Source organism: Lissotriton vulgaris, chromosome 4_1, assembly GCF_964263255.1.
Source record: "Lissotriton vulgaris chromosome 4_1, aLisVul1.2, whole genome shotgun sequence".
Classification (NCBI taxonomy): domain Eukaryota; kingdom Metazoa; phylum Chordata; class Amphibia; order Caudata; family Salamandridae; genus Lissotriton; species Lissotriton vulgaris.
This window is the reverse complement of record NC_141691.1, coordinates 1,866,066,566-1,866,091,132: the sequence shown is the minus strand read 5'-3', so window position 1 is coordinate 1,866,091,132 and position 24,567 is coordinate 1,866,066,566. Positions and strand designations below refer to the sequence as shown.

The window sequence follows — 24,567 nt, the reverse complement described above, 5'->3', positions numbered from 1 at the left end:
CGCCAACCGTGGTTCACCACACTACTAGATCTCTCTCTCTGGTTCCACATCAAATGTTACAGCTCACAACCCTGCTGTTAACACAGAACCATGGAGAAATCAGACACCCAGACCCGAACCAACTGAATTTGGCGATCTGGCTCCTGAAGTCCTAGAGTTTGGTTATCTTAACCTACCACCAGACTGCATGAATATCAATAAAGAGGCTGAGAGACCCACTACTAGAGCGTGTTATGCCACCAAATGGAAAAGATTTGCAATATATTGCAAAAATAATCACATTGATCCACTGGATGCTTCCATCCAAAATATCATTTGTTACCTTTTACATCTACAGAGGTCTAATTTGGCATACTCTTCCATCCACCTACATCTTGCAGCAATCGCAGCCTATTTACAAAACATTCAACACCTGTCTCTTTTTAGGGTACCTGCAATCAAAGCATTTATGGAAGGATTAAAAAGAATAATTCCTCCCAGGTTACCACCTTCTCCAGTATGGAACCTGAATCTTGTCCTTACGCCACTCATGGGACCCCCTTTTGAGCCTCTACATAAATGTGAACTGCAATTCCTGACATGGAAAAGTGCTTTCCTTGTTGCCATCACCTCTCTCGGAAGAGTAAGTGAAATACAAGCGTTCACTATAAAAGAACCATTTTTTCAAATACATCCTAATAAAGTGGTTCTTAGGTCCAATCATAAATTTCTTCCAAAGGTTATCACACCTTTTCACCTAAACCAATCTGTAGAGTTACCTGTGTTTTCCAAAACCCAGACTCTGTAAAGGATTTAGTCCCATCTATGTAGTATAGCAGAGCTCTTTTAACATCTAATGTGTCTAAGGCCCTTTCTGCTACAAAGACAAAACAATTGTTTGTATCTTTCTCTCCTCCACACAAAGGCCATCCTATCTCTAAGGGTGGGATTGCCAGGTGGATTGTAAAGTGTATACAAATAAAATCAAAAAGCTAAACGTACACTAACAGTTCCTCATAGAGCACACTCCACTCGCAAACTAGGAGCCTCTAGGCTTTCTTAGGAAATATACCATTAGAGGACATATGCAAGGCAGCAACATGGTCTACACCACACACCTTCACTAAACACTATTGTGTTGATGTGCAAGCCAAGCAGCAAGCTGCAGTAGGCCAGGCTATCCTTAGAACACTATTTCAGATTACTGCAATGGATACAAGTGACACTGCTGCACAATCGATGATTAGTGTACGATCTGCAGCTCATATGCCTCGAGCGGAAAATGCTATGATGCACACGCATGGACATCCCTTTTTTTCTCTTCACTTATACTAACTCCATCATGGCGAAAACCAATCTAAGGATGGAGCCGATGCCCATGCGCAGTATTGTCCAAGTGAGGAGACACCTATATCGCGACTACAAAGACTTCTCTAAGAAGACAACAACCTGCAATCATCCGAGACCAACACCAGGTGGCGATCTAATGCATAGTGTACAAATCTGCAGCTCTACATGCCAAGAACAGATTCATACTGGTAAGTAGCATTTTCCAAAAATGTCCCCAATTGGTACTTCTAGTGTTGAAAGATTATAGCTAGATGCTGATATAAACCATAGCCTATTTAATAAGAATACCTCTATATGTGAAAAAATACTACATTCTCATAGATAAACTCAAACAAATCATGAATAATACACAAAATAAGAAAATACATTTGTTTTGATACTTAATTGTGTGTGTACGTATCGCCTTTAATAGGGTGGCTTATCTATGAGAATATAGTATTTTTTCACATATAGAGGTATTCTTTTTAAATAGGCTATGGTTTATATCCGCATCTAGCTATAATCTTTCTACACTATTTCTACTTCCCTATGTTATATCTAGCTGTTACTATAGGGGTCCCTTGTTTTCTAAAGACCCAATTGGTACTTCTGCCTCCCTGTAAGTCCCTAGTAAGTGGTACCCTGGATATCTAGGGCCTGGAAGCTGAAGACTGTCCAATGGGACACCCCCCATTCCCTACTAGAACCAGGCCACTGTCCCCGCAGCTGGTATGAGCTGTGAGGTGAAAAAATGACCAAGTTGAGATAGCACACTGCCTAAGCTAGAGGGAAGTCCTTACCTACCCTAAGGCAAGGTGCACTATATCCCAGGTGTGGGCATATGTGCATGAGGGGATATGCCCCTACAGTATTAGGGTCTATTCCTTAATATTGTAAGTGCCAGGGAAGCCATAGAGAGTACATGGGCTGGGAACTTGACAACTTGCGTGCCACAGCACCATGATAGCTTCACTGAACACAGGAGTGTTCGGTACCAAACATCTCCTTGCAATAAATCCACACTGATGACAGTGTGAGATTTATTAAAACATGTACTCTGAGGTGCCTTATGAAAACCTACCAACCCTGGTGTGGTCTGTCCGGATCCGGCTGTAAGAAGCCAGCTACCACCAGACATGTTTCTGGGTCCCTGGTTAGATAGCCCCTGCTCTCTGGGGCCACAAACAATGCACATCCTGGGTAAACATTACTCACCAAGAAAGGTGTTCATCTGCCCCATGTGTACCCTGACTTGTCCCACTCAACATGAAATTTGGTTTGAAAACCTTTTTTGAGTACCCTAGATGTTTTCCATTAGTATATGCAACTCGCATGCAAGTTGCAGCCTGGTGACTGGACCAGTTGAGCCAAAATCAAGATAGCAATGTGCTTGTGACTTTAAGCGCTAGCCTTTCCTAAAGTAAGGAGTGTACTTGAAGTGATGGAGAGGGAATCTGGGGCTGGCTTCTTGCTATAGTGACCATTAAAGTAAATAAAAAGCACAGTAGCTTATGTTGCTTCAAGATGAACAGTACTTACGAGGGAGGAATGGTTTGATGCGCCAAGGCAGAGTGAAGGATGTATTCTGCTGTGCATTGGATTGGCAGTCCCTTCTATTGTGCAAAAGATCCGTCCTAAAATAAGTTATCAAGTAAGGAGTCCAAGAGCGACCGACCTTCTTAGAAGGCTTAATTATTTGTAGTTAATTATTGTTTCGTGTTGAAAAGGGGCTACTTGACCACATCAGTTTCTTGTGTTGCAGCTTGTTCTGATTTGTGAGGGTGCGAGTTCCACACTAGTTGCTTGAGGTAAAGCGAAAGTGCTGCATTGGACTGGTGGTCAGATCTCTAGCTGTCTTGGGATGCCTAATTTATCCTTCGTCCTTGGCGTGATAAGACTTTTTGTCTAACATTGCAAGGATGTTGTAAGAATATTTTGATACTTGCACAGGCTCTTGTTACTGCCACTTTTCCTGAACTGGTACTTGCAAGTTAAAATTACTTTACCTCTGAGTTTAAATACTTATTCCATTAAGGTCCCAGGCTCAGAATGCAAATACAGACTGGTCAGTTATACTGTTTCCTCGCCATGCTATTGAATTTAATAAACATTTCTTTCTAGATGATGTGAATCAGCTGTTTCAGAGTGATTTGATGTACAGTGATGATGAGGGACCATCTGTGTTTGAAAATGGACTCTCACCAAAACAACCAAACCTTAAGCAGAAGGAAACGCATACTCCTTTTCTTCAGTTTAGTAGGTATGTAGTAAAAGCAATAACTAAACTAGAATACCTTGTGCTAGACCATTACAGCTTGGTTTGTAGATGAACGTGGGAATTGTCCAACCATTCGAGGCACGTCACACTTATTTATTATCCAAACTTGAATTGTTTTGAACACCGTGGAGTTCCTGTTTTTAGTCAGGCCCTCCTGTGTAACTACGTATGCATGTCCTGCAGTTCAATCATGCCCCAGAAAATCACATTCTGAAGAGGAAAAATTAATCTACACTAGTCCTCCTGGACTGGGATTTGCTTTTTTTTTTTAAATAAACATGACCATTTGTGTGCTGCATTTTGTGATTTGTGCTTCCAAGCAGCCTTGCATTTCTTTTTTTTCTTTTTTTTATTTATTTGATTTATTGGCAAGAAACCTGAAGATATTGTAACCATGCTTGATAATGTTGGTTACACAGTATTATAGAACATTTCAAAATCATGTATATAAAGTGCTCCACCAGAAAATCTATCTAAGCCCAAGAAGATGGAAGGGTTGTTGAAGCTTTACATTTCTAAAGACATAGCTGGTTGGTTTTCTGAACTTTGCAGGGCTCTATTTCGGAATTTGTCGCTTTGAAAAGTGTTCTATTAACATTCCACTCTGAATGACATTTCGACAGCTTTGAATGAATAAAATGTTTACCTGTAATACTGTTTGTTCAAAATCTGCATTGGTTCAGTTCTGTGGTGTTCACCTAGCTCTAATGTCTCAACCAACCTGTTTTCCAGATCTTTCTTATATTCAGAAATCCTCTTGTTCATTTACCTAAGAGTTTCTTCTTCTTTCATTCCTGTCTAAGTATTTCAATATTTTTTTCCCTGATTTTTAATATTATGTGGTACCGTCATGTTGCCATTTGTCCTTGACCACGTTCTGTGCTTTCTATGTTGCACTGTTGTCCCTTTGAAAATTTTAGCAATCTTTTGATATTTTGTTTACCTTTCTTTAGAAGTGCCCATCGCCAGCCAACATCGTACAGACCAAGACTCCTCATAAGTGGTGACCCAAATCAGGGACAGGGCTCTCACTTGGCACCTGCTGTTTTGCACACTTTGGAAAAATTCACAGTTTACACTCTAGATTTGGCTGTTCTGTTTGGAGTCAGTGCAACATCCCCGGAAGAAACATGTGCACAGGTACGATAAATATAAATTTTCGTAGCACAGAAGTGTACACGTACCATTTCTATTATAACCACTTGGTAGAATTTCTAAGCAAGTTCAGGTCGAGTCCAAATCATTGTTCTTTGTCCTAAGAAGCAGCTGCCTGATCATAGAATCCTACTCTGGGGTATTTCAATGTTTGATGGTTGGGATATTAGTGTTGGGTTTTAATGGGTTGTGCTTCAAATAACCTATCCTCCATCTTGCATATATTTAACCCATAAATTACTTCAGTAATTGTCTTTTCTCAAACTCCCTCTTTTTTTGGAAATAATATGTAAGGAAATCCAGCAGTTAAAGTAAACATTTCAAACTTGATAAAAAAAAATGTACCTGACTGGAAAGCAATGGTTAGATAGTAAATCCTTAAAACAGATCTATCTGTAAATTAGTTAAAAAAAAAAAACCCTTAGAGTCTTTAGTAGTTCTAGAATATTTAATAACCAAGAATGCTGGAGTTGGTTTTAGCCCTTTACTGGAATTTTTCGATTAATAAGACTGTGTTCTTCCAAACAAAATGGATATAATCTCCTCCTCAGGTCTGCCCTGCTCTGCGCCTTATCCTTACGGGTGATTAGCCACGCTATGCAAATTCACAAAACCTACCAAAACACTTGAGGAGCACCAGCTTACATTGGTTACTAGTCTACATCAGCAGCTGTGTATGTAAGTGGTGCTGAGTAACAGAAATCAGAACAGAGGAGGTCATAGTTTCCAGCGTCCTGGGGCATGAGGAGAAGGGACATCTGAAACAGTTTTGCCATATCCTACACTTGACTCTGTACACTCTTCATTGCAAGTGCTTGCTTTAGTAGTCAAGAGGGTGCTCAGCTGCATCCAACATAAATATGAAAGGTAGTAGAGAAACACTTGCGATCTATTAAGCAGGCAGAAGGACTGAAACCTCACTTGGTCCTAGGAGTATAGTGAACAAGTTGTTCGAAGGCACTAATCGACTAGCCAGTGAGAGGCTGGTTGGGTAGCAGTATAATTTACAGGATGTTCCATTTTCTGGTTAGCCTTTGAGGGTGATAGATTTCTCATTGACTTAATGATATGCAAAATAGGAGTGACAAAAAAAGAATTGAGAGGCTCCTACATTTTAGAATGTCCGAAGGGGGCCATGTTCATTTAAGTAAGGGATCGTCTGCTGATTATCTTGCTCTATTACCTTTTTAAAATTCCAACTGGATACAGTTGTGCCTCTGGTCAGTATGTGTGTATGTATTGCACATTTGTATAGCGCAAGCTGTCACCTAAAGGGTATCCTGGCACTTTGACTCTACAGTAACATTGTCAGTGATCAGTTTAGTATCGGTGGCAGCTTTGTAATAAGTTACGTGGATCACTTTCTCAACTTTTAAGAACGTGTTACACATTGCAAGCAAAATGAGCTACCTTTTCAACAGATTGTGAATTTCCTCAGAGATAGTAGATCAACCTGGCGGCTGATGTAAGACAGTGCGGTTTTGCTCAATAAGTGAATGAATAGAACACAGTCACTTTCAAATTTTCTTTCAAAAAGTTGACATTAAACCAGTTAACAGTTAAATTATTCTAATCAAGTTTAAGTTCTCCAGATGTTTTCAAGTAAAAGAAAATTAACCTTTAGGTGAGGAAATACTGCAACACTTTTTTTTACTGTAAGTGCCCTGGAATCCTTTGTGGCGAAAACGATCAGGTAATGTGATTTCAGCCAAGAGACTGAATTACATGTGATTGCAAGTATATTTCACTTGTATCCTAATTGCTAACCTAGTTGCTCTTTGTTCTGGATGTTATAGGGGGTATTAAGTTGTGATGGACTGGCGAAGGTCCTGCAGCAAACCGTGTTAATAATGGTAATTTGTTCCTCTGCATATTTTTCAGATGTTTCGTGAGGCGAAGAGGACCGCTCCAAGTATCCTGTATATTCCACATATTCACATGTGGTGGGAAACTGTAGGATGCACACTTAAAGCTACATTCATGACATTACTGAGAAACATTCCTTCGTTCACCCCAATTTTGCTGCTTGCAACATCTGATTCTCTGCTTTCAGATCTCCCAGAAGAGGTTTGTTCCTTAAATTGCAGTGTCGATATTTATCTTATTAAAATGTTTTTTCAGAGGTAAAATTAGCTACTTTTATGAGTTTGATTAATATTTGGTTTAAGTGAATCTCTTATCCAGTAATTTTTGCATATGTTTTTTGTTTGTAAATGTTACTGAACTTAGTCATGCATATTGTTCTGAGCAATAGTGGACTCCTGAAAGGTTTGAACCTATGACCTGTTAAAAATTATTTTAAAAAAAATTGGAAAATATTCAGTGCTCTGGATTCTTGAGAGGAAAAACTTCAGTTTTTTGCTTCATTTTCAATTGGTGATAACCTAAAGAGGCATTTCTCCTCCCCTAATTATTCACTGCCGGCCGGCCGTACTTTCACGGCCACCAGGCCGTGTCTCGCGTTTCTCCTCCCCCTTCCCCCCCTCCCCACAGCAATGCCAAGAGCTTGTTAATCATGTCACCTCATTAATTTCCCTGTTTTCATTTTCACCTTAGTGCCTCCCCTAAACTTTAAACGTCCATGCACTATTTTTCATAACAACCACAGCTCCGTTTTACATTGTATACCATGTTCTGAATGTCTTGACTACATAACATCTCCTTCCCTTATTCACTGAACCTTCTTTCTTTGCATTAAGTTGCGGTTCGCCTTCGCAATCTACTTTTTTCAAATTTTTGTAGCACTATACAGTACACCTTGCTCATTGTTCTGGCATTTAGCTCCCTTACAAGATGGCTGCCATCGTCCCTCTTCCCCCCCCCCCCCCCCCCCCCCCCCCCCCCCTCCCCATTTCACCACATCACGTGCCGAGTACCGCGGCTTTATTATCCGGTTTGCAGTCTATGACTCACTCTCAGACCCACATTTGGCTGTAGCAGTCACTAAAGCAAGTTGCTTGAGCATTGACTCAGTGAGTAAACTGACACCTATTTTGGCAGCTCCTTGGCCATGTAATTGCGTCTAAGCCCTTAATTAATTAGACCTTACTGTTGATTCTTAGGTTTGCCGTCATCACCGCATAACTGAAGCGGCAACTACCTCCAAAACGCCCAACCTTCCTTGTTAAGAGATTAATCACAAACCCTTGCAGACTCCCGGGTTTTTCATTCCTTTTCGGCACCCCAGTAAGAGTTCCTAATCCCATGGGTTCCTTATTCAGAATGCACCTACTCTCCACCCTAACCGTGCTCCCTTGTAATTGCAGGCTTCCGAATCAGGCTTGCGAAGCTCCAATGTTTTAATTGGTTTTCCCCGAGCTTACACAGTAAATGTAATAACTTAACTCTTCCTTTGTATCACACTTACTGTGCATGGCCACATTACATTCTATAGCCATCACCGGGCTTCGTAATTTTTCCCGCAAATTCCTGCATTTTTTTTAAAACCACTGCCACGTCGTTTCTAATATTACCTTCACTCCCCTGCCAATCATTCCAAGCCGCTTTCCGCAACAGAGACACTACGAGAATTAGGACTGCACAAAGTAATTCTGCTTCTTCTTAGTTCCTCACTGTTCAGTCCGCCATTGAGTCAATAGACACCACCATCGGCAGATGTCTGATTGATTGTAAATATCGATTCCTTGAGCATTCTTAAAATGTCAACGTTGCCCTTTATTAGGTTGTCAATCAGTTTTAGCACTGCACTTGATATGGCTATTTGACAGTGTAACGGATGGCCACAACACTGCGCCGCAATTTCCAAACACCTTGCAACAATGACTAGCCTTCACAAAATGGCCATCGTGGAATGTACAGTTGATTGAGTCAAGCTGTATTACAAATGTCACAAAAAGATGTTAATGCTATAGATGTCACATTTGCAAATTCTATAAATATTGGCATTTACAATAACAATTAATACATTTGCTATTATGAAAAGAAACATAGCTTAAAAAATTATTACATTTACAAAGTTATCTTCATTGATAACATTCTCTAGTTTGGAAGATTAGCTCGAACCTGAACAAATTGATCAGTTGACCTCTTATACATTGTTGGGAGGGTTAATGAGGACTATAAAAAGCTGATCTTAAGAGACTCCGTAATATGCCTGCTTAGCCAGTTGTGGAGATAATTGCAGGCTTCTCAGACTTGTATTAACATGGCTCCTACATTGCCGATGTTGCAGGCTTTTTTTTGTATGTGGTTAATCAAAAGGAGACTAGCTCATGTATTACGAAATTACCAAAAGTAAAGGACTCAAGTATGTTTTGTCAGGGGGTAGGAACACCTGATAAGTGTGCTCATGAAGCCCTCACCCACCAACCTAGTTGGTGGCATGCTTCATCATCGGGCCCACCCAGTGACACCTAGCTTGTCCCGGGTGTGCTTCGACGCCTGATTACAGCGGAGCAGGTATGTCGCTGAGTGTGCAGTGAAGAGTGTTAAGGAAGTGATTTTAAAACTGCTTGGCGGGGGTCCCAGTGATTAGTACGCCTGCATTTTATCTAATAATTCATCTTTGAACAGTAAACATACAGCACAGTGCTGCCTGCACAGTAGACCAGTAGTGAGTGCCTTCACGTGGTTACCAGCATGCATGTCATAATATTGTGGCACAGGCACTAAAACTACAGCCTATTACATTTATCAGTTTGTCATTATGACAGAAGAACTGCATGTCGTGCTTTGACTTCACCCTCCCCGTTTTGCAACGCGGGGAGGAACTTCGGCGATCGAGACCCACGCTGGTGCGTGGGTGCCTGGGTCAGCTCCGCGTTTCCCTACTTTTCTGAGGCCAGGAGTGACCCCTCCCCAACTTAAAAAGTTTTACGATGCCCTGTGTGCCGTATTTGGGTGGCCTAACCCTGGCGGCGTGCCTTCGGGCACCGCAGGCTCTGATAATGGAGGAGACCCCGTGGGTGTTGCGCCTGCGGCACTGGACACAGCCTCCGACTGGACCTGTTTGCGGGTCCGGAGCGGTGCCTGTTGCACCTCCATAACGACCTTTCCCAGCGCCAAGGTCCTTAGCCTCATTGGCGCCTCCCCAATCCTCCTTCCCGACGACGGAGAGCAAGTCTAACGTCCCCCTGCGTCGACTGAGCTGTATGGTGCCATGTTTTTCAGCCTTCCCTTTCCTGAAGTGTAGGAGATGGATTAAGTGGATTGGGAGGGGGAGTAGGATCACTTAGAAATCCAGCAGCCACAAGAGATGGACTGGTATGAGGATGCCAGTGGTTTGGACACCTCCCCAGACTCTGGCATGCTGCCTCTGTCTAGTTTGGCTACGGAGGAGGGGGCATAATTTGCCATGGTGGTGCGTAGAGCTGTGGAGGTCCTGGATCTGCAGCTCCCTACGGTGGCAGTCAAGACTAACTTCTTGACATAGGTCCTGCAGCCTGGGGACTCCAGCTCGGAAACCTTGTTGCCTTTAAATGAGGCATTGATTGACGTCCTCCTGGGTACCTGGTCTGAACCCAGCACAGGGGCTCCTGTGAATAGGACGATTTGATTTCCCACTGCCATTGTCCTGCACCGGGTGACACAACTTTCCTCACCACCCACTCACCCCACCCAATTTTGTGATCCAGGCTTCTACTTTCTGTGGCACGTTCCCTTCCTCCCCTCCGGATAGGGAATCCAAGAGACTGGAGAATTTTGGAAATAATTATTTTTCTTCCGCCTGTCTTGCATTGTGGTCGGTGAACACTGCATGCCCTTTGGGCTGTTCATCCCATTGTATATGGGACACGGTTGCACAAGTGCTGCCCATGGTCTCGTAGGAGGACCGAGCTCTACTCTCCCAAGCTATTTCCGACGGTAGAGATGCAGCAAAGTTCGCCATCAAATGTGGCTTGGACACGACTGACTCGCCGGGCAGAGTGATTTCTGCAACGATGGCTGTCCATCGCCTCGCCTGGCTGAGAACGTCTGGCTTCTCGGTGGGATATCCAAGCTAACCTCCTGGACCTGCCCTTCGATGGCTCCTGTCTCTTCGGAGACTAGGCAGATGCTGCCCTGGAGTGCTTAAAGGACTAGCGGGTCACGCCCAAGACCTTGGGCCTCGCAACAGCCATCCAGCCGGCTTCTGCATTTCACTCCTTTTGTGGCTAAGGAAGGGGCTATCAACTGCGCCAACCCTGTTCTGGCAAGCGGGCCCCACAAGTTCAGCAGCCTCTGCAGGCCGTGGACACGGTTCACCTCGACCCCCATGGGTTTAGAGGCCAGAAGTTGAGCCAAACATTGATCTCCTCCACCGCCAAACCTTCCTAGTCTGATTCCTCCAGGATCATTCTCAGACCATCGGTGGCAGAGTACGCAGTCATCACCCCCACTGACGGAACATCACATCGGAAAATATCCGAAGGGACTCTTCCCTCCCCTTCAAGGCTGCCCCTTCATCTGTGCCTCCAGTGTCCGATTGGCTGACTGAGGATCACCTTGCCCTGCTCTGCGAGGAATTCAAGACTCACTTGGCCAAGGAAGCTATAGAGAGGGTTCCTGGGCCAGAACATTGGTTATTTCTGCTATTTTCTGGTCACAAAGTAAGACTATGGCCTTCATCCTATCCTAGACCTCAGAGCCCTCAACTACTTCCTCAGAAAAAAGAGAAGTTCAGGATGCTCACCTTGTTTCAGGTCCTGTCAGTCCTGGACTTGGGAGACTGAATGGTAGCATTAGACTTGCAGGATGCCTATTTTCATATTCCTGTCCTGCTTGCCCATTGTTGCTACCTGCTGTTTACAGTGGGCCATTTGCACGTTCATTTTGCAGGGCTCCTGTTTGGCCTCACTAGTGCCCCTTGGGTGTTCACAAAGGTGATGGCTATGGTCGCAGCCCATCTGCGGAGATCAGGGGTTCCAGTCTTCCCCTATCTCGCCCAAAACACTGTTCTCCCACCTCCAGACTCTGCGAGGCTTCTGCATTCGCCGGGGTTCACGATCAACGTGCCGAAGTCTCACCTGACCCCCTCCCTCTCAGACTCTCCCTTTCATTGGAGTGCTTATGGGCACGATGCAGTTTCTGTCCTATCCTCCCCCATGGCGAGTCAATGATATTCATGCTAGGATACCGATGTTTCAGCCTTCATCCTGGATTTCAGTGAGAATGTCTGAAGCTGTAGGGTCTCATGGCCTCCTGCATCCTGCTAGTGAACCAGGCACAGTGGCACATGCTGGCTCTGCAGTGGGACCTGAAGTTCCAATGGGCACAGAATCAAGGAAATCTCAACGACCTGGTTCAGATTTCGGAGGGCACTATGAAAGACCTGCAGTGGTGGCTAATAAACCGCGATTGGATCAAGGGCAGACCCCTCTCCCTTCTTCACCCAGATCTTACAGTAGTGATAGATGCATCACTACTGAGACTTGGTAGCCATCTGGGAGAGGTGGTGATCAAAGGACTCTGGTCTCCGGTGGAAGCCAAACTTCATATCAATCTTTTGGAGCTTCGGGAGATCTGACTGCCACTGAAAGCCTTTTTGCCATCAATAAAGGGCAGGCTGGTACAGGTGTTTACGGACAACACTACCGCCATGTGGTACTGCAACAAACAGGGTGGAGTGGGATTGTGGACTCCTTGTCATAAGGCCCTGTGTCTCTGGGCTTGGCTGGAATAGGACATTTCCTTCGTGGTTCAACACCTGGCTGGTTCTCTGAACACTGGGGTGGACGAGCTCACCTGGAGGTGCCTTGTGGATCACAAGTGGTGTCTCCTTTCGGAGATGAGACAAGGTCTCTTTCATCGATGGGGAGAGCGCAAGTTTTTCTTGTGCCTCCAGACTGGGCACGTAGCGTTTGGTATCTCGAGCTTCTGCACATGAGCATAGATCCTCCAATGCGATTGCCCCTTCTGGAGGATCACCAGTCTCAGTTGCAGGGGATGATCCTCCACCCGAAACGGACACACTCTGCTTCCTTCTGTGGAGATTGAGCGACGACAGTTGACCGCTTTTGACCTCCCTCCTAAAGTCTGTGGTTATTCTGGCAGCCAGGCGTCCCTCCACAAAATCGGTATACGCCTGCAGATTTTATTTATTTATTTTCAGAGTTTTATATAGCGCGAACAAGATCTTTGCAGATATCAGAGCGCTTTACATAGAAGAGTACATGAGGGAACAAAGTCAAATAGGTAGGTCGATAGTTCACAGAGTACAGAAGGGAACATGAGGGAACAAAGTCAAATACGTAAATCAGTAGATCATACAATACAAATAATACAATTGGGTGGCTGCAAAGCAGTCAAGTGGGTGATAAGACAGCTCGTACAAATAGATAAGTGGTCAAGCAAGTAATAAAGATCATCGCAGGGTGTTGATAGGGTTCGAGATAGTAGTACAGGTGAATTTAGCCATGAGGATAGCTTTTACTTCTTTTTTGAAGAGTGTAGTGGAAGAGAGAAGCCTGGTTTCGGGAGGGAGTGAGTTCCAAATCCTAGGCGCCATTCCTGAGAAAGAGCGCTTGTATGTTTTCTCCTTCCGGAATCTTCGAGGTTTCAGCAGAAGATTGTTTGCGCCTCTCGTGTTTCTGGTTCCCCCAGAGATTGTCAATTTCTGAGCAAGGTAGCCGGGTGAGTTTAGGTGTACAGCCTTGTGTGTCATGCAGGCTATTTTCAAATGTATTCTGGCTTCAAACGGCAACCAATTCAGGGATTTCAAGTCAGGGGTGATGTGGGAGTGCTTTTTTGACCCCGTGATAAGTCTCGCTGCAGCATTTAGAGATGCTTTTAGTGGTGCGGTTGTAGTTAGTGGGAGTCCGCAGAGGGAGGTGATGCCGTATTCAATTCGTGGGATGACTAGTGCTTGCACCGCTGTTTGGAAGTCTTTGGCTGGGAGGTAGGGTTTAAGTTTCCTCAGAGTATTGATCTGGAAGTTCGCTCCCTTTGTAGCTTTGCTGACATGTTGCTGCATGTTGAGATTGGTGTCGAGTGTTATGCCTAAAGATTTTGCTGATTCCACGATGGTGGGTTGGACATTGAGTGCGGTTAGGAGTTTAAGCCAATGTTGAGTGGTGGTTATCTTCGCTGGAGGTGCGATCAGAAGGAACTCTGTTTTCAGGGCATTGAGTTTGAGGTGATTGTCGGCAAGCCAGGATTGGGTGCATCTGATCGTTGAGTTCAGGAGCAGGATGTCATTGGGAGATTGCAGTTTGAGGTAGAGTTGGGTGTCATCGGCATACATGTGAAAGTGTACATTGGATTCTTGTAGCAGAGTGGTGAGCGGTTCCATGACTAGGTTGAACAAAGTTGGGGATAGAGAAGATCCTTGGGGGACGCCTAGCGTTACAGGTACTGGCGTGGACATCAGGTTGTTGCTCTTGAATTTCTGCGTCCTGTTGCGGAGAAAGGAAGTGAACCATTTGAGGACAGTTCCAGATAAGCCCATTCTTTTGTTTAGTAGTTCTATTAGATTCTCATGTTTAACGGTGTCGAATGCGGAGGAGAGATCGAGAAGGATGAGGAGGCAAGTGTCATTTTGGTCTAGCATTTGAAGTGCGTCGTCAATTATGTGAGTCATAGCCGTTTCTGTGCTGTGTCCTGCTCGGAAACCTGATTGGTGAGGGTTGAGGAGATCGAATTGCTCAATGTGTTTAGTCAATTGTAGTTGTGCACATTTTTCCAGCAGTTTGGCGAGAGTGGGGATATTGGTGATGGGACGGTAGTTGTTGAGATCCGCGGGGTCGGCTGTTGGTTTCTTTAGTAGAGGTGTGACCTGACCAACTTTGAGGGAGTCAGGTATGCTTCCTTGTTGGAGAGAGCTGTTGATGATTTTAGTCCAGAGAGGGAGAATCAGTGGGGTAAAGTCTTTTACTGCGAAGGCAGGGAGGGGGTCCGTGAGGTGATTGGAAGGTTTCAGGGTGCTAAGTAATTTGCCAATTTCTTCTTCCGAATATGTGTCAAAGGTTGACCATGTCGCATTGTTTTTTGGTTCAACGGGTGCTGGGCATTTGGGTTTGGAGTAGAGGCTTGCGTCAGTGAGGAGATCGCTTTTTATTTTGTCGGTTTTTTGGATAAAGAAAGCAGCGAAGTCTTCACATGAGGGTACCACATTCCCAGTGTTGAGTGGTTGTGGTAGCTCTTTGGATTGTGATTTGATTAGCTCAAACAGTTTTCTCGGGCGGTTCTTTGCTTGGTTAAGTTGGAGGCGGAAGAAGTCCGATTTTGAGCGTTTTATTTTCCTGAAGTAGGCGTTTCTCTTCTTCTTCAACTCTTTTAGGTGCATTGCAGAGGGGGCTGATCTCCAGGTCCGTTCTGCCATTCGCATGTCTCTTCTATCTTCGTTGAGACTCCCGTCGTACCATGGTTTGGAGATTTTAGTGGCGACTCTTTTTAGTTGCATAGGTGCAGCCTCATTGATTATCGAAGTCATAGTGTTGAGATAGTGGTCGGTCAAGGTTTGGATGTCCGAGGCGCCTGCAGGAGGGAGTAGGAGATTGCAGCTGTTAGGGGGCAGAGAGCCAGGGTTGAGCTTTTTCGTGTTTCTTTTCCAGACCTTGGGCTTGGAGAGCTGCACAGGGTTGACTTTGATTTTTTCGTTGATAAAGAATGTGATAATGTGATGATCTGACCAGTCACAAGGTTGGATGGATTCAAGTTGGATGGATTGCTCCTTGGAGATGATCAGGTCGATGATGGAGCCTTTCTCATGGGTCGGGCTGTTGCATATTTGGGTGAGGTTCAGGGCATCGAGGAAATTTTTAAGACTGTTTACCACTGCATCGCTGCTGTCATTCCAGCGGAGGTTGAAGTCACCAAGGTATATTTGGGTGAGCTGGCGACCGGAATTGGTTGAGATCATATCCATGATTTGTTGGGAGAAGGTGAGGTTGTCCCTGGGTGGGTGGTATATGCTGTGCAGAGTGCATATCGGTTTGCCCTCACTGTTGATGTTGAGGCAGATGTATTCACAGGATGTTGGGGATGGCAGGGATGTGGAATTGACTTTCTGAACAGAGAGGTTGTTCTTGTATATGCATGCGATTCCGCCACCTATTTGGCCTGTTCTGTCGAGCCTGATAATGTGAAAGTTGGGAGGAACCAGAATGTCCATTATGGGTGTCGAGGATTCAGTTAGCCACGTTTCAGTCAAGATGATTAGGTCAAGGCCCTGCGATAAGAGGAGTTCAGCAATGGCTGCTGAGTGTCTCGTCGCCGATCTGCAGTTGAGAAGCGCGCATTTGAGGCGGGGTGTGTAGAGGGTGTTAGATTGTTCTAGCGAGAGAGGGACTTCTCTAAGGTTAGTGGGGATGGAGGCTCTGCTGTTTAATGTGGGTGGTCTAAGGGGATTTGGGTGTATCGTGGGAATGTTGCGGTGTGGGGTGCTTGTGTGAGTTTGTGGGGCTGGATCATAGGAGCGTAGAAGGGTGAGTGTGTCGAGGTCAGAAGAAGAGTTGTGGGTGCGGCGAGGGCGGTTGTTGCGATTAAGAGCTGGGATTGATGTCAGCTTGGGGCATAGCTGAGTGCGAGAGTTGGCCTGAGAGGTGGGGGACACATTTGGCGGGGAGGTGTGGACGTGTGAGGCGTTGCAGGGGCGATGCTGAGGACTACGGGAATTGCTGCGCCTATGAGCAGGGTTTGAAGCCTGGTGTGGGGCGTGGTGAGGGTGGGGGACCGCCGGGGGGGAGGGAGGCAGGCTGGGATGGGGGGTGGAGGTGGCTGGGTGGTGTGTAGGACATGTGGAGAGTCGTTCTTTGATGTCCTGGATGTCTTCTTTGATCTGAGTGAGGGTGGCCATGATGAGTTCCATCGTAGGGTAGGTGGTGGGGGTGGGGGTGGCAGTCAGGGGTGATTGGCTGGCCAGGGAGCTCGCGTGCAGGCGAGGGGGAGGGCTGGTGTTCAAGCAGGTCTGCGTTGTGTTGGAGCGTGGGATAGGGTTAGGGAGGTGAGAGGTTCTGGACTGTTGGGGGATAGGGAGGAAATTGATGTTATGGGTGGGGGCATTGGCGGTAGGCGTGGGGGACAACGTGTAGGCTGGGAGACTGGTAGCTGTGTTGGAAGGAGGATAGTAGGGGCTGAGAGTAGGAGGGGGGGTGGGAGTGGAGATGATCCTGTTAAGGGGAAGGGGCGTTAAATTAAGAGAGGGAGTACGTTCTGCGCAGTAGATTGGTGGGTAGTGAGGACTGAGAATGGGGGGGGATAAAAGGGGGGAATTGTCAGAATGCGTGTGATTCTGGTGCTGGACTAAGTTGGGAGTGTTAAGTGTGGGGATTGTGCTGTCAGCGCCGAGCGGGGTGTAAATGCCCGCTGTAGGTGTGGAAGGTGTGTTGAGGGTATGTGTGGAGGTCCGGACGTTAGTGGAACGGGCGGCGTATGAGGGGGAGCGATCTATGTCTGAGATGGGGTGCTGAGTTGGGATAGTGAGGTTGTGGGTGGGGGATGGGAGGTCAGGGGTGGTAGGTGTGTCCCTGATTGAAAAGTATGCAGCTGAGAGGTCATGGTTGGTAGGATTGGGGTAGATATGCGTGTTTGTCCGTGACTTGGAGAGGTGTTCTTTGAAGGTGGGGAACATGTTGTCTAGCAGTTCCAGGTTCTTGTCTGTGGATTGTAATAGGACAATCCCGGTATTGTAAATAGTGATGGAACACATTTTGTAAAAATTGTACAGGCCAGTCTATTGACCCTTTATCTGCTGCTTTATTTGTTGTCCTCTTGTTCATGCTTTCCTTGGCCCAGCAGGGCTCTGCTCTGGGTACCCTGAAGAGCTATCTTTCTGCCGTTTTTCTCCTTTCTTCAGCTGCCTGATCAGCCTTCTCTTTTCAAATCCCTTCTGGTGCAGAGGTTCTTGAAGGGGTTAACCCACTTGTTTTCCCCTTCAAACGTATTATGCCACAGTGGGACCTTAATGTGGTTCTCACTTTTCTGATGTGTGCACTGTTTGAGCCACTGCATAACTGTCCTCTAAAGCAGCTCACCATCCAAACCGGCTTCTTGGTGGCAATAACATCTGCCGCGAAGGTGAGCGAACTGCAGGCACGCTCATCACAGCCTCCTTACCTGACGGTCTTTCCGGATGAAGTGGTGCTCCGCACAAGGGCATCTTTTCTACCTAAGGTTGGCAACACCCTTTCATATGGGGCAGTCTGTTACTCTATCACCTTCAATGCACATCAGCTCCCTTCCAAGGAAGAAGTGTCCATCGTCTGGACCAAAAAAAGCGTTATTGTTCAACCTTGATCGAACCAAAGGGTTCCGGGTGGATGTCCAACTTTATATAGGGTACTTGGGTACAAATAAATGACATGCGGTCGAAAGAGGACTATATCCTGCTGAGTTATCCTCTGTACCAAAATCTGTTACACCTTCGAGAAGAAAGATCTTCCTGAATGGCTTAGAGCCCATTCCACCAGGGCAAAAGGGGTCACCTTGGCTCTCCAGCATGGTGTCCCCATTTCTGATATCTGCCAAACAGCCACGTGGGCATCGCTGCACACGTTTGCCAGACACTACTGCCTGGATTCCCAGGTTCGCAGAGAAGGCATGTTTGGTTGCTCTGTCTTGCAGGACTTCCTGGTGTAAACCTTTCCGCAGTCCCTCCTCCGGAGATGGTATTGCTTAGGTATCTGTTCAAAAGTAAGGAATCTGTGGCTAGATGTCTCTATCAGATGGACAAGTTACTTTTTTTTTAACTTTATTTTTCGAAAGTTTAAGCGACAATACATCAAAAAGGGTGCATTCATTTGTACACATTTTAGTCCATGTTCCACAATGCATGTACAGAATCAAAGAAATTGAACACATGCAGACTCATCATATCATCACTGTGTAATAAGCATTTAGCCTCGTTCCCAACCCAAGCCTAGTACGTTTGATTCTCAGGATACCTGTAACATCAATACATATTTACGAACTGAAGTAACTAACACGGCATTTAAGAAGAAGGTGCTGTATTCTCCTAGGGCCAGGCCCCAAGTGACACGAGGGCCATCAAGCTGATGCAGTATAGCACAGCAACACAACACCGTCCTCCATCATACATCACTCATTTTAACATCCCAAACTCTCAGTCTCAGTGTAGCATTCACCTATGTGTGACTAAGAAGATCTTAGAGGATCTGCACGCCTCCGCCTAGGAAGTCATCCCTTCTTCAGCAGTGTTGTTCCCTTTTAATAGGTAACAATGCAATGGGGCCCAAATATCAGTAGACCGAGAGGCAATTGGTAATAATTCCGAATATGTGTTTATTTGATCCTGGCAATAGGTAAGGTCACGCAACCAGTCATTAAATTTCGGAGCCCTGCCCCATCTACATGCTACTCTTCGTTTAGCTACCAGTAAGGCTTGTGCGGTGAACTTGCGGTGCACTGCCTGTATGGGCTCTACATATCCTACGAGAGCCAGAATCCGCGAGGGATCTATCTCCGCATTAATCATTTTGGACAGTGCTGCAAACACCTGGCGTCAGTATACCTGCACTGCATCACACGCCCATGCCAGGTGTAAAAAATCAGCCCCCGGGGCGTGACATCTGTCACAATTATCATTGGCACGAAGCTGAAATCTACACATTCGGGCCGGAGTATAATAAAGTATGTGAACAAATTTATAGTGAATTATTCTGAATCTACTGCTAGAGGAAATGGCTCTGTCTGTTGTAGACAGAATTCCCATTGCTTGTCTGTGAGTGGTACCTCCAGCTCCCATTTTATTCTAGCCGCCAACGTTTGGGCGTCTATAAGTGAGTGGACTAATCTATATATTTTCGATACTAGTTTGATAGGTGTCATCTTGGAGTATGCGTTGCAGTGGTGCTAGTTTGATGCTCATGTGGGAAGTCGGGTGTCAGCGCTTTAAGTCCCTGACGTAGTCGAATGTACAGAAAGACGTCAAGTGGAGATGGCTGTATGCCTTCATACAAATGCTCCATGGATCGGAATGTTCCAGCATAATACAGGTCGCCCCATGTCGTGACGCGTATATTGTTGCGTAGCCTACGAAACCCAGCTTCCTGTAGGAGGGGCCTATTTGGATGATAATCAAGGGGCAAGAGCGACGCATATATCATGCTAGTCTTCAGCCTAGCAGCCAGTCGAGTCCACGCGGTCACCGTGCTCATAACCGTCGTGGGCGTCTTGTCTCTTCCTGGGACTGAGGCGTATAACGCGCCTTCTATGGGGATGGGATGAGCCAACTAGTGTTCCGCCGCCAGTTGGGGCATGTACCTAGGCTGCTGTATCCAGAAAAAGGCATAGTGAGCTTGGTAATGCAGCTCCAAATCGGGAACGCCAAACACGCACTAATTGTACGGCCTAGTGAGAATGTCCCATTTGAGCCAAGGCGATTTCCCGCCCCATACTAATCTGATGAGTTCTGTTCGGAGTTGTTGGAAAAAATATCTGCCCGGATAGAAAGGAATGTTTAAAAACAGATAAAGCAGCTGTTGCAAAATGACCATCTTGATCAGAGATGTCCTACCCGCCATGGAAAGAGGCACGGTGATCCAACTCGTAATATCTACAATGCGAGTCATTGTCGTGCCATAATTGACCCTCAATAATTCGTCCTGATACCTTTCAATGTTGATACCCAAATATTTAAAGTCTCCCTCGCACCAAGCAATGGGATTATCCAGCGGAAATTGTATTGTGGAAGCTGTGAGTGGGAATATACAGGACTTGCCCCAGTTGATCTGAACTCCCGAGAGTCTATCAAAGCGAATAAACTCTCTGAGAATCGGGTTCAAGTTCTAGCTGGAATCACGCCCATATAGAGTAATATCATCTGTGTACATGGATATTAGTATTTGTCTCTGGAAACACCTCAGCGCTTTTTCCTTATGATGCTGCCTCAACTTGGCCGCAAGTGGTTCTGTTGCAATAGCAAACAGGAGAGGCGACAGGGGGCAACCCTGCCTAGTGCCTCTGGTGATGGAAAATTCTGAGTAAAGTCTGCCATTGATGAGCACTCTGGCCACTGGGGCCCTCGTACAATAGCCTAATCCACGATATAAATATTGCTGGGAAGCCCATACGCTCCATTACCTGGAACACATAATCCCATTCCAGCAAGTCAAAGGCCTTAGTGGCGTCAAGGGAGATGGCAGCCATAGGCTGGTCTTCATGCACCGTGTTAAGGACTGAGAAAAAGGTGCGCAAATTATGTGACGTTGCTCTGCCCGGAACGAAGCCTGACTGGTCGGGCAAAATCACGGTAGGAAGCAGAAGATTGATACGAGTAGCAATCAGCTTGGCAAGTATTTTCACGTCACAATTAAGTAATGAAAGGGGCCGGTAAGAGTCGTAGCTATTCGCCGGCTTCCCTGGCTTCAAGAGTGATGTAATAAGTGCAGCATGCATAGAGGGGGGCAAGTGGCCCACCTCTAGCGCGTCCTCGTAGACCTCCCGTAACACCGGAGACATAAAATCAATGTACGTTTTAAAAAACTCTATTGGGGTCCCGTTAAGCCTCACCCGACTGCATATGCATGATAGCATCACGCTTATCTAATTCGAAAGGAGCACTTAAAAATGCCCTTTGTGCATCACTCAACCAGCCAAGGGACATGTCATCTAGATAGTCCTGCAAGTGGAGACTACCAGTCCTAGTGGACGTGTACAGCGCGCTATAGTGTGCCACGAAAGCGTTGAGGATTTGCGTGGTGTCTCTATACACCCCTCCCTCTGGGAGTTCAAGTTCTAGTATAACATTAGGGGTACGCGCTAACTTTATCGACGCGGCCAGAGCCTTCCCCGGCCTCTCGCCTTCGCCATACCGGTTAGCTATCCAATGTTTGCCTCTAAATTTGGACTCTCTGGTGGCTTCGTCGGTATATTCAGTCAGTTTGTCATGTATACTTGAGAAGGTGGCATCATCTGGGCAGCTAGCCAATGATGTCTCAAGATTCTTGAGCCCTGCTCTGCCTCAAGTTTCGTACGTCGCGCCACTATACTCTTCAAAACTCCCGATCCCTTAGCAATGCAGAACCCCCTCAAAGTCACCTTAAATGCGTATCAAATAGTTTCTACGTCATTTACAGAGTCTTTATTTCGTTTGAAAAAATCGAAGCATTCCTCACGCAGTGCCTCCTGAAACGCAGTATCCAGCAGCATCGTGGGCTGCAAGCGCCAGGCGGTTTTCGGGGGTCCTAAGTCTGTAGATCTCAACGTAATTTTTACCGGTGCGTGATCAGAGTATGTTCTGGGGAGGTGTTGCGATTTTACAAGTGCAGTATGAAATTGTGGTGATATAAAGATATAATCGAGCCGTGCCCATGAATGTGCATGCGGCGTAAAATGTGTTCCCTCCAGTGTATCCATGTGAAGATGTCTCCAGGCGTCTATCAAATTGTGATCCTTGGGTGACTCGCGGAGCGTCGTCCTTTCCCTAGTGTAATGGTGGGGTGCCAGGTTCGACCTTTCCAGAGTCTGGTCTAGTGTAATATTAAAATAACCCCCCCCAGAGGAGGTGTTGCGGGCCAGTACCCACAATGACCGCCCATAACTCCGTAAAGAACTGAGGGTCATCAATGTTTGGGCCATAGCAGCATACCAAGGTAACCGCAATATGACCTAGTCTAACCCACATCATACAATACCTCCCCTGGGCATCTACTTTGGTGCCTGCCTTAATAAAGGGTGTACCTCTCTTTACTAGTATTGCCGTACCTCTAGCATATGTAGAGTAGGAGGAGAAGACTATGTGAATCGCCCACTTGCTGGCAAAGGTGTGAGCCGCTTTTGCTTTGAAATGAGTTTCCTGGAGAAAGGCTATATGTACTGAGTGGCGGACCAGGTATGATAAGATTTTTCGCCTTTTCCTCTGGTCTCCTAGGCCCCTCACGTTCCATGTTAATACGTTTAAGTCAGTATCCCCCATAAGCAGTCTGATTGCGTGGTAGTACGCAGTGTGCTAGGTAAGACCACAAGGGCCAGATCTTCTGAAAAGTGGGTCTTGGAATTCGGAACTTCACAGTATGACGATAACCCGTCAATCTGGGCCTCTCGGTAATATATGCACCATTGCAGTGTTGTGAAAAAATGCTTGTGTGTACAAAATGCAGTGTGAGAGCACGCTCCCGCCTTCCACCAACTTGAAAACCTATCGGATCTAGCTGTACCATCTCTTTGATAGACCGTTCGCCCACACCTGTAACATAATAGTCAGTTGCCCAAATCCCACCCTCCCCCAACTGAAGCACCCTCATCTTGTCAATAGCAAAAACCCCCTACAGAGTTCCAGTTGTCAGAGTAGTAACTTTCATCCAAACCAGTTTAAGGTCCTGAGTCTCACTCTCTCCCCACTGAGGTACCACCAGCCTGGTCTCTCCTCCCCCCTCAACCCAGGTCACCACAGCGGTCGAATCCCAAACATACCATATTCTCTCCTCTCCTGCAAGCAGGTTACGTGCCTTGTTCCCTAACCATCCATAACCTTGCATGTCTATTAGGGAGATCTCATTACTAGTCATGACAACATGTAGTGCCGAATACTTCTCAAAACATCCTGCCCCTCTCCCCACCCACTGAAGCATCCCCAACTTGCCAGAATCCCCATCCCAACCCCCTCCCCATACATTAAGTAAACAATCCAACATTTGCAGTGTAACCAACATGTATATCGGGGTGTTCCCTACAGGGGTCATCTAAGGTATACACATAGCCACCCCTTACGCCTTGCCCTTCGTCCTGTCCGGCCTCACTCGGGCACAGTCTAGGGGAGGGGGTGGTGCCCCCAACAATCCAATACCCGTCCATGGTATTCTCGTCCAGCAGCGTTGTCCTCTCTCGATAGAAGCCCTCCAATGGACCTCTTAAAGAATATCAATGAGCCACTACAGCATTTCAGTACTCATATCTCCAAGTCAAATGTCACCGTTCATTGCTTGATCATCTTGTCCTTCTTCATCGTCATTTCCACGCCCAGAGCGTGCACGTCGCAAAGCTTTCAAGAAATCATCCCCTTGCTGCGGATTTGTGAAGAAGTGCTGCTTTGCTTGATGGGTCACTCTCAGCTTCGCTAGATACAAGAGGGCATAGTCGATCTGTAGTGCACAGAGTTTTTTCTTGACCTCAAGGAATTTACGTCTTTGCTCTTGTACTATAGGCGTAAAGTCTGGGTATATGGAAAAGCTGACACCATCACATGCTAAGTTCTGGTTGGTTTGTGCTGCCCTCAGCGCGGTATCCCGGTCTCATTAATTTAGGAGCCGTGCAATGATGGGTCTAGGTGGGGCCCCAGGTTTAGGTCGCGGTCCAAGCTAACTATGTGCTTTTTCAATGATGAATTGTTTAGAGAACGCCTCAGTCCCTATCGCCACCAGGAGTATCTTCTCCACGTAGTCTTCCATACGCCCTGTGTTGGTGGACTCCGGCACGCCTATTACGTGGATGTTATTGCGCCGGTTGCGCGCCAATTCCCCATTTTTCGCAACAATTACTAAGGACATTATCCATTCTCGAGAGTTGCGTGGTATGCGAGGCTGTGGTGTCATTGTTATCAGATATTCGCCTTTCGGCTTCGGTGACTCGCTCTTCATGTACATCCATCTTCTGTGCAATGGCGTCCATCCTTTCTCTACTATTGTGGCAAACCCCTGCCTCATTTCCTGCATCAGCTGTTGTATGTCCGACGTGGAAGAGCTAGAATTCGCTCCAGTTGTCGACTGGCTTTGTGCCCCCCCAGTGTCCGGCGCGTTCCGCAACCCTTTTTTAGTAGTAGTGGACTCAAAGGTCAGTTTGGGTTGTCGATTGTCCTGTTTACTCATTGTGGGTCTCTTGTAGGGGCTTGTAGCAGCTGGCGAGGGTCGCTTACCACGTTCTTCTCGGGAAAGGCAGGAGCCTATATTCATGAGAATAGTTCAGTGCGTCAAGATTTCCCACTATCAGCGCAC

General features: G+C 46.2%; 1 protein-coding gene across 1 annotated transcript in view; it reads left to right on the top strand.

Annotated features, from left to right (window-relative positions):
• Positions 1-24,567, top strand: part of ATAD2 (ATPase family AAA domain containing 2) — a 315,004-nt gene that overhangs the window by 142,730 nt on the left and 147,707 nt on the right. Inside the window, exons 17-19 of the mRNA XM_086966184.1 lie at positions 3,430-3,568; positions 4,540-4,726; positions 6,623-6,808. Of these exons, the coding sequence (XP_086822310.1) occupies positions 3,430-3,568; positions 4,540-4,726; positions 6,623-6,808 (512 nt within the window). The remainder of the gene's footprint in view (positions 1-3,429; positions 3,569-4,539; positions 4,727-6,622; positions 6,809-24,567) is intronic.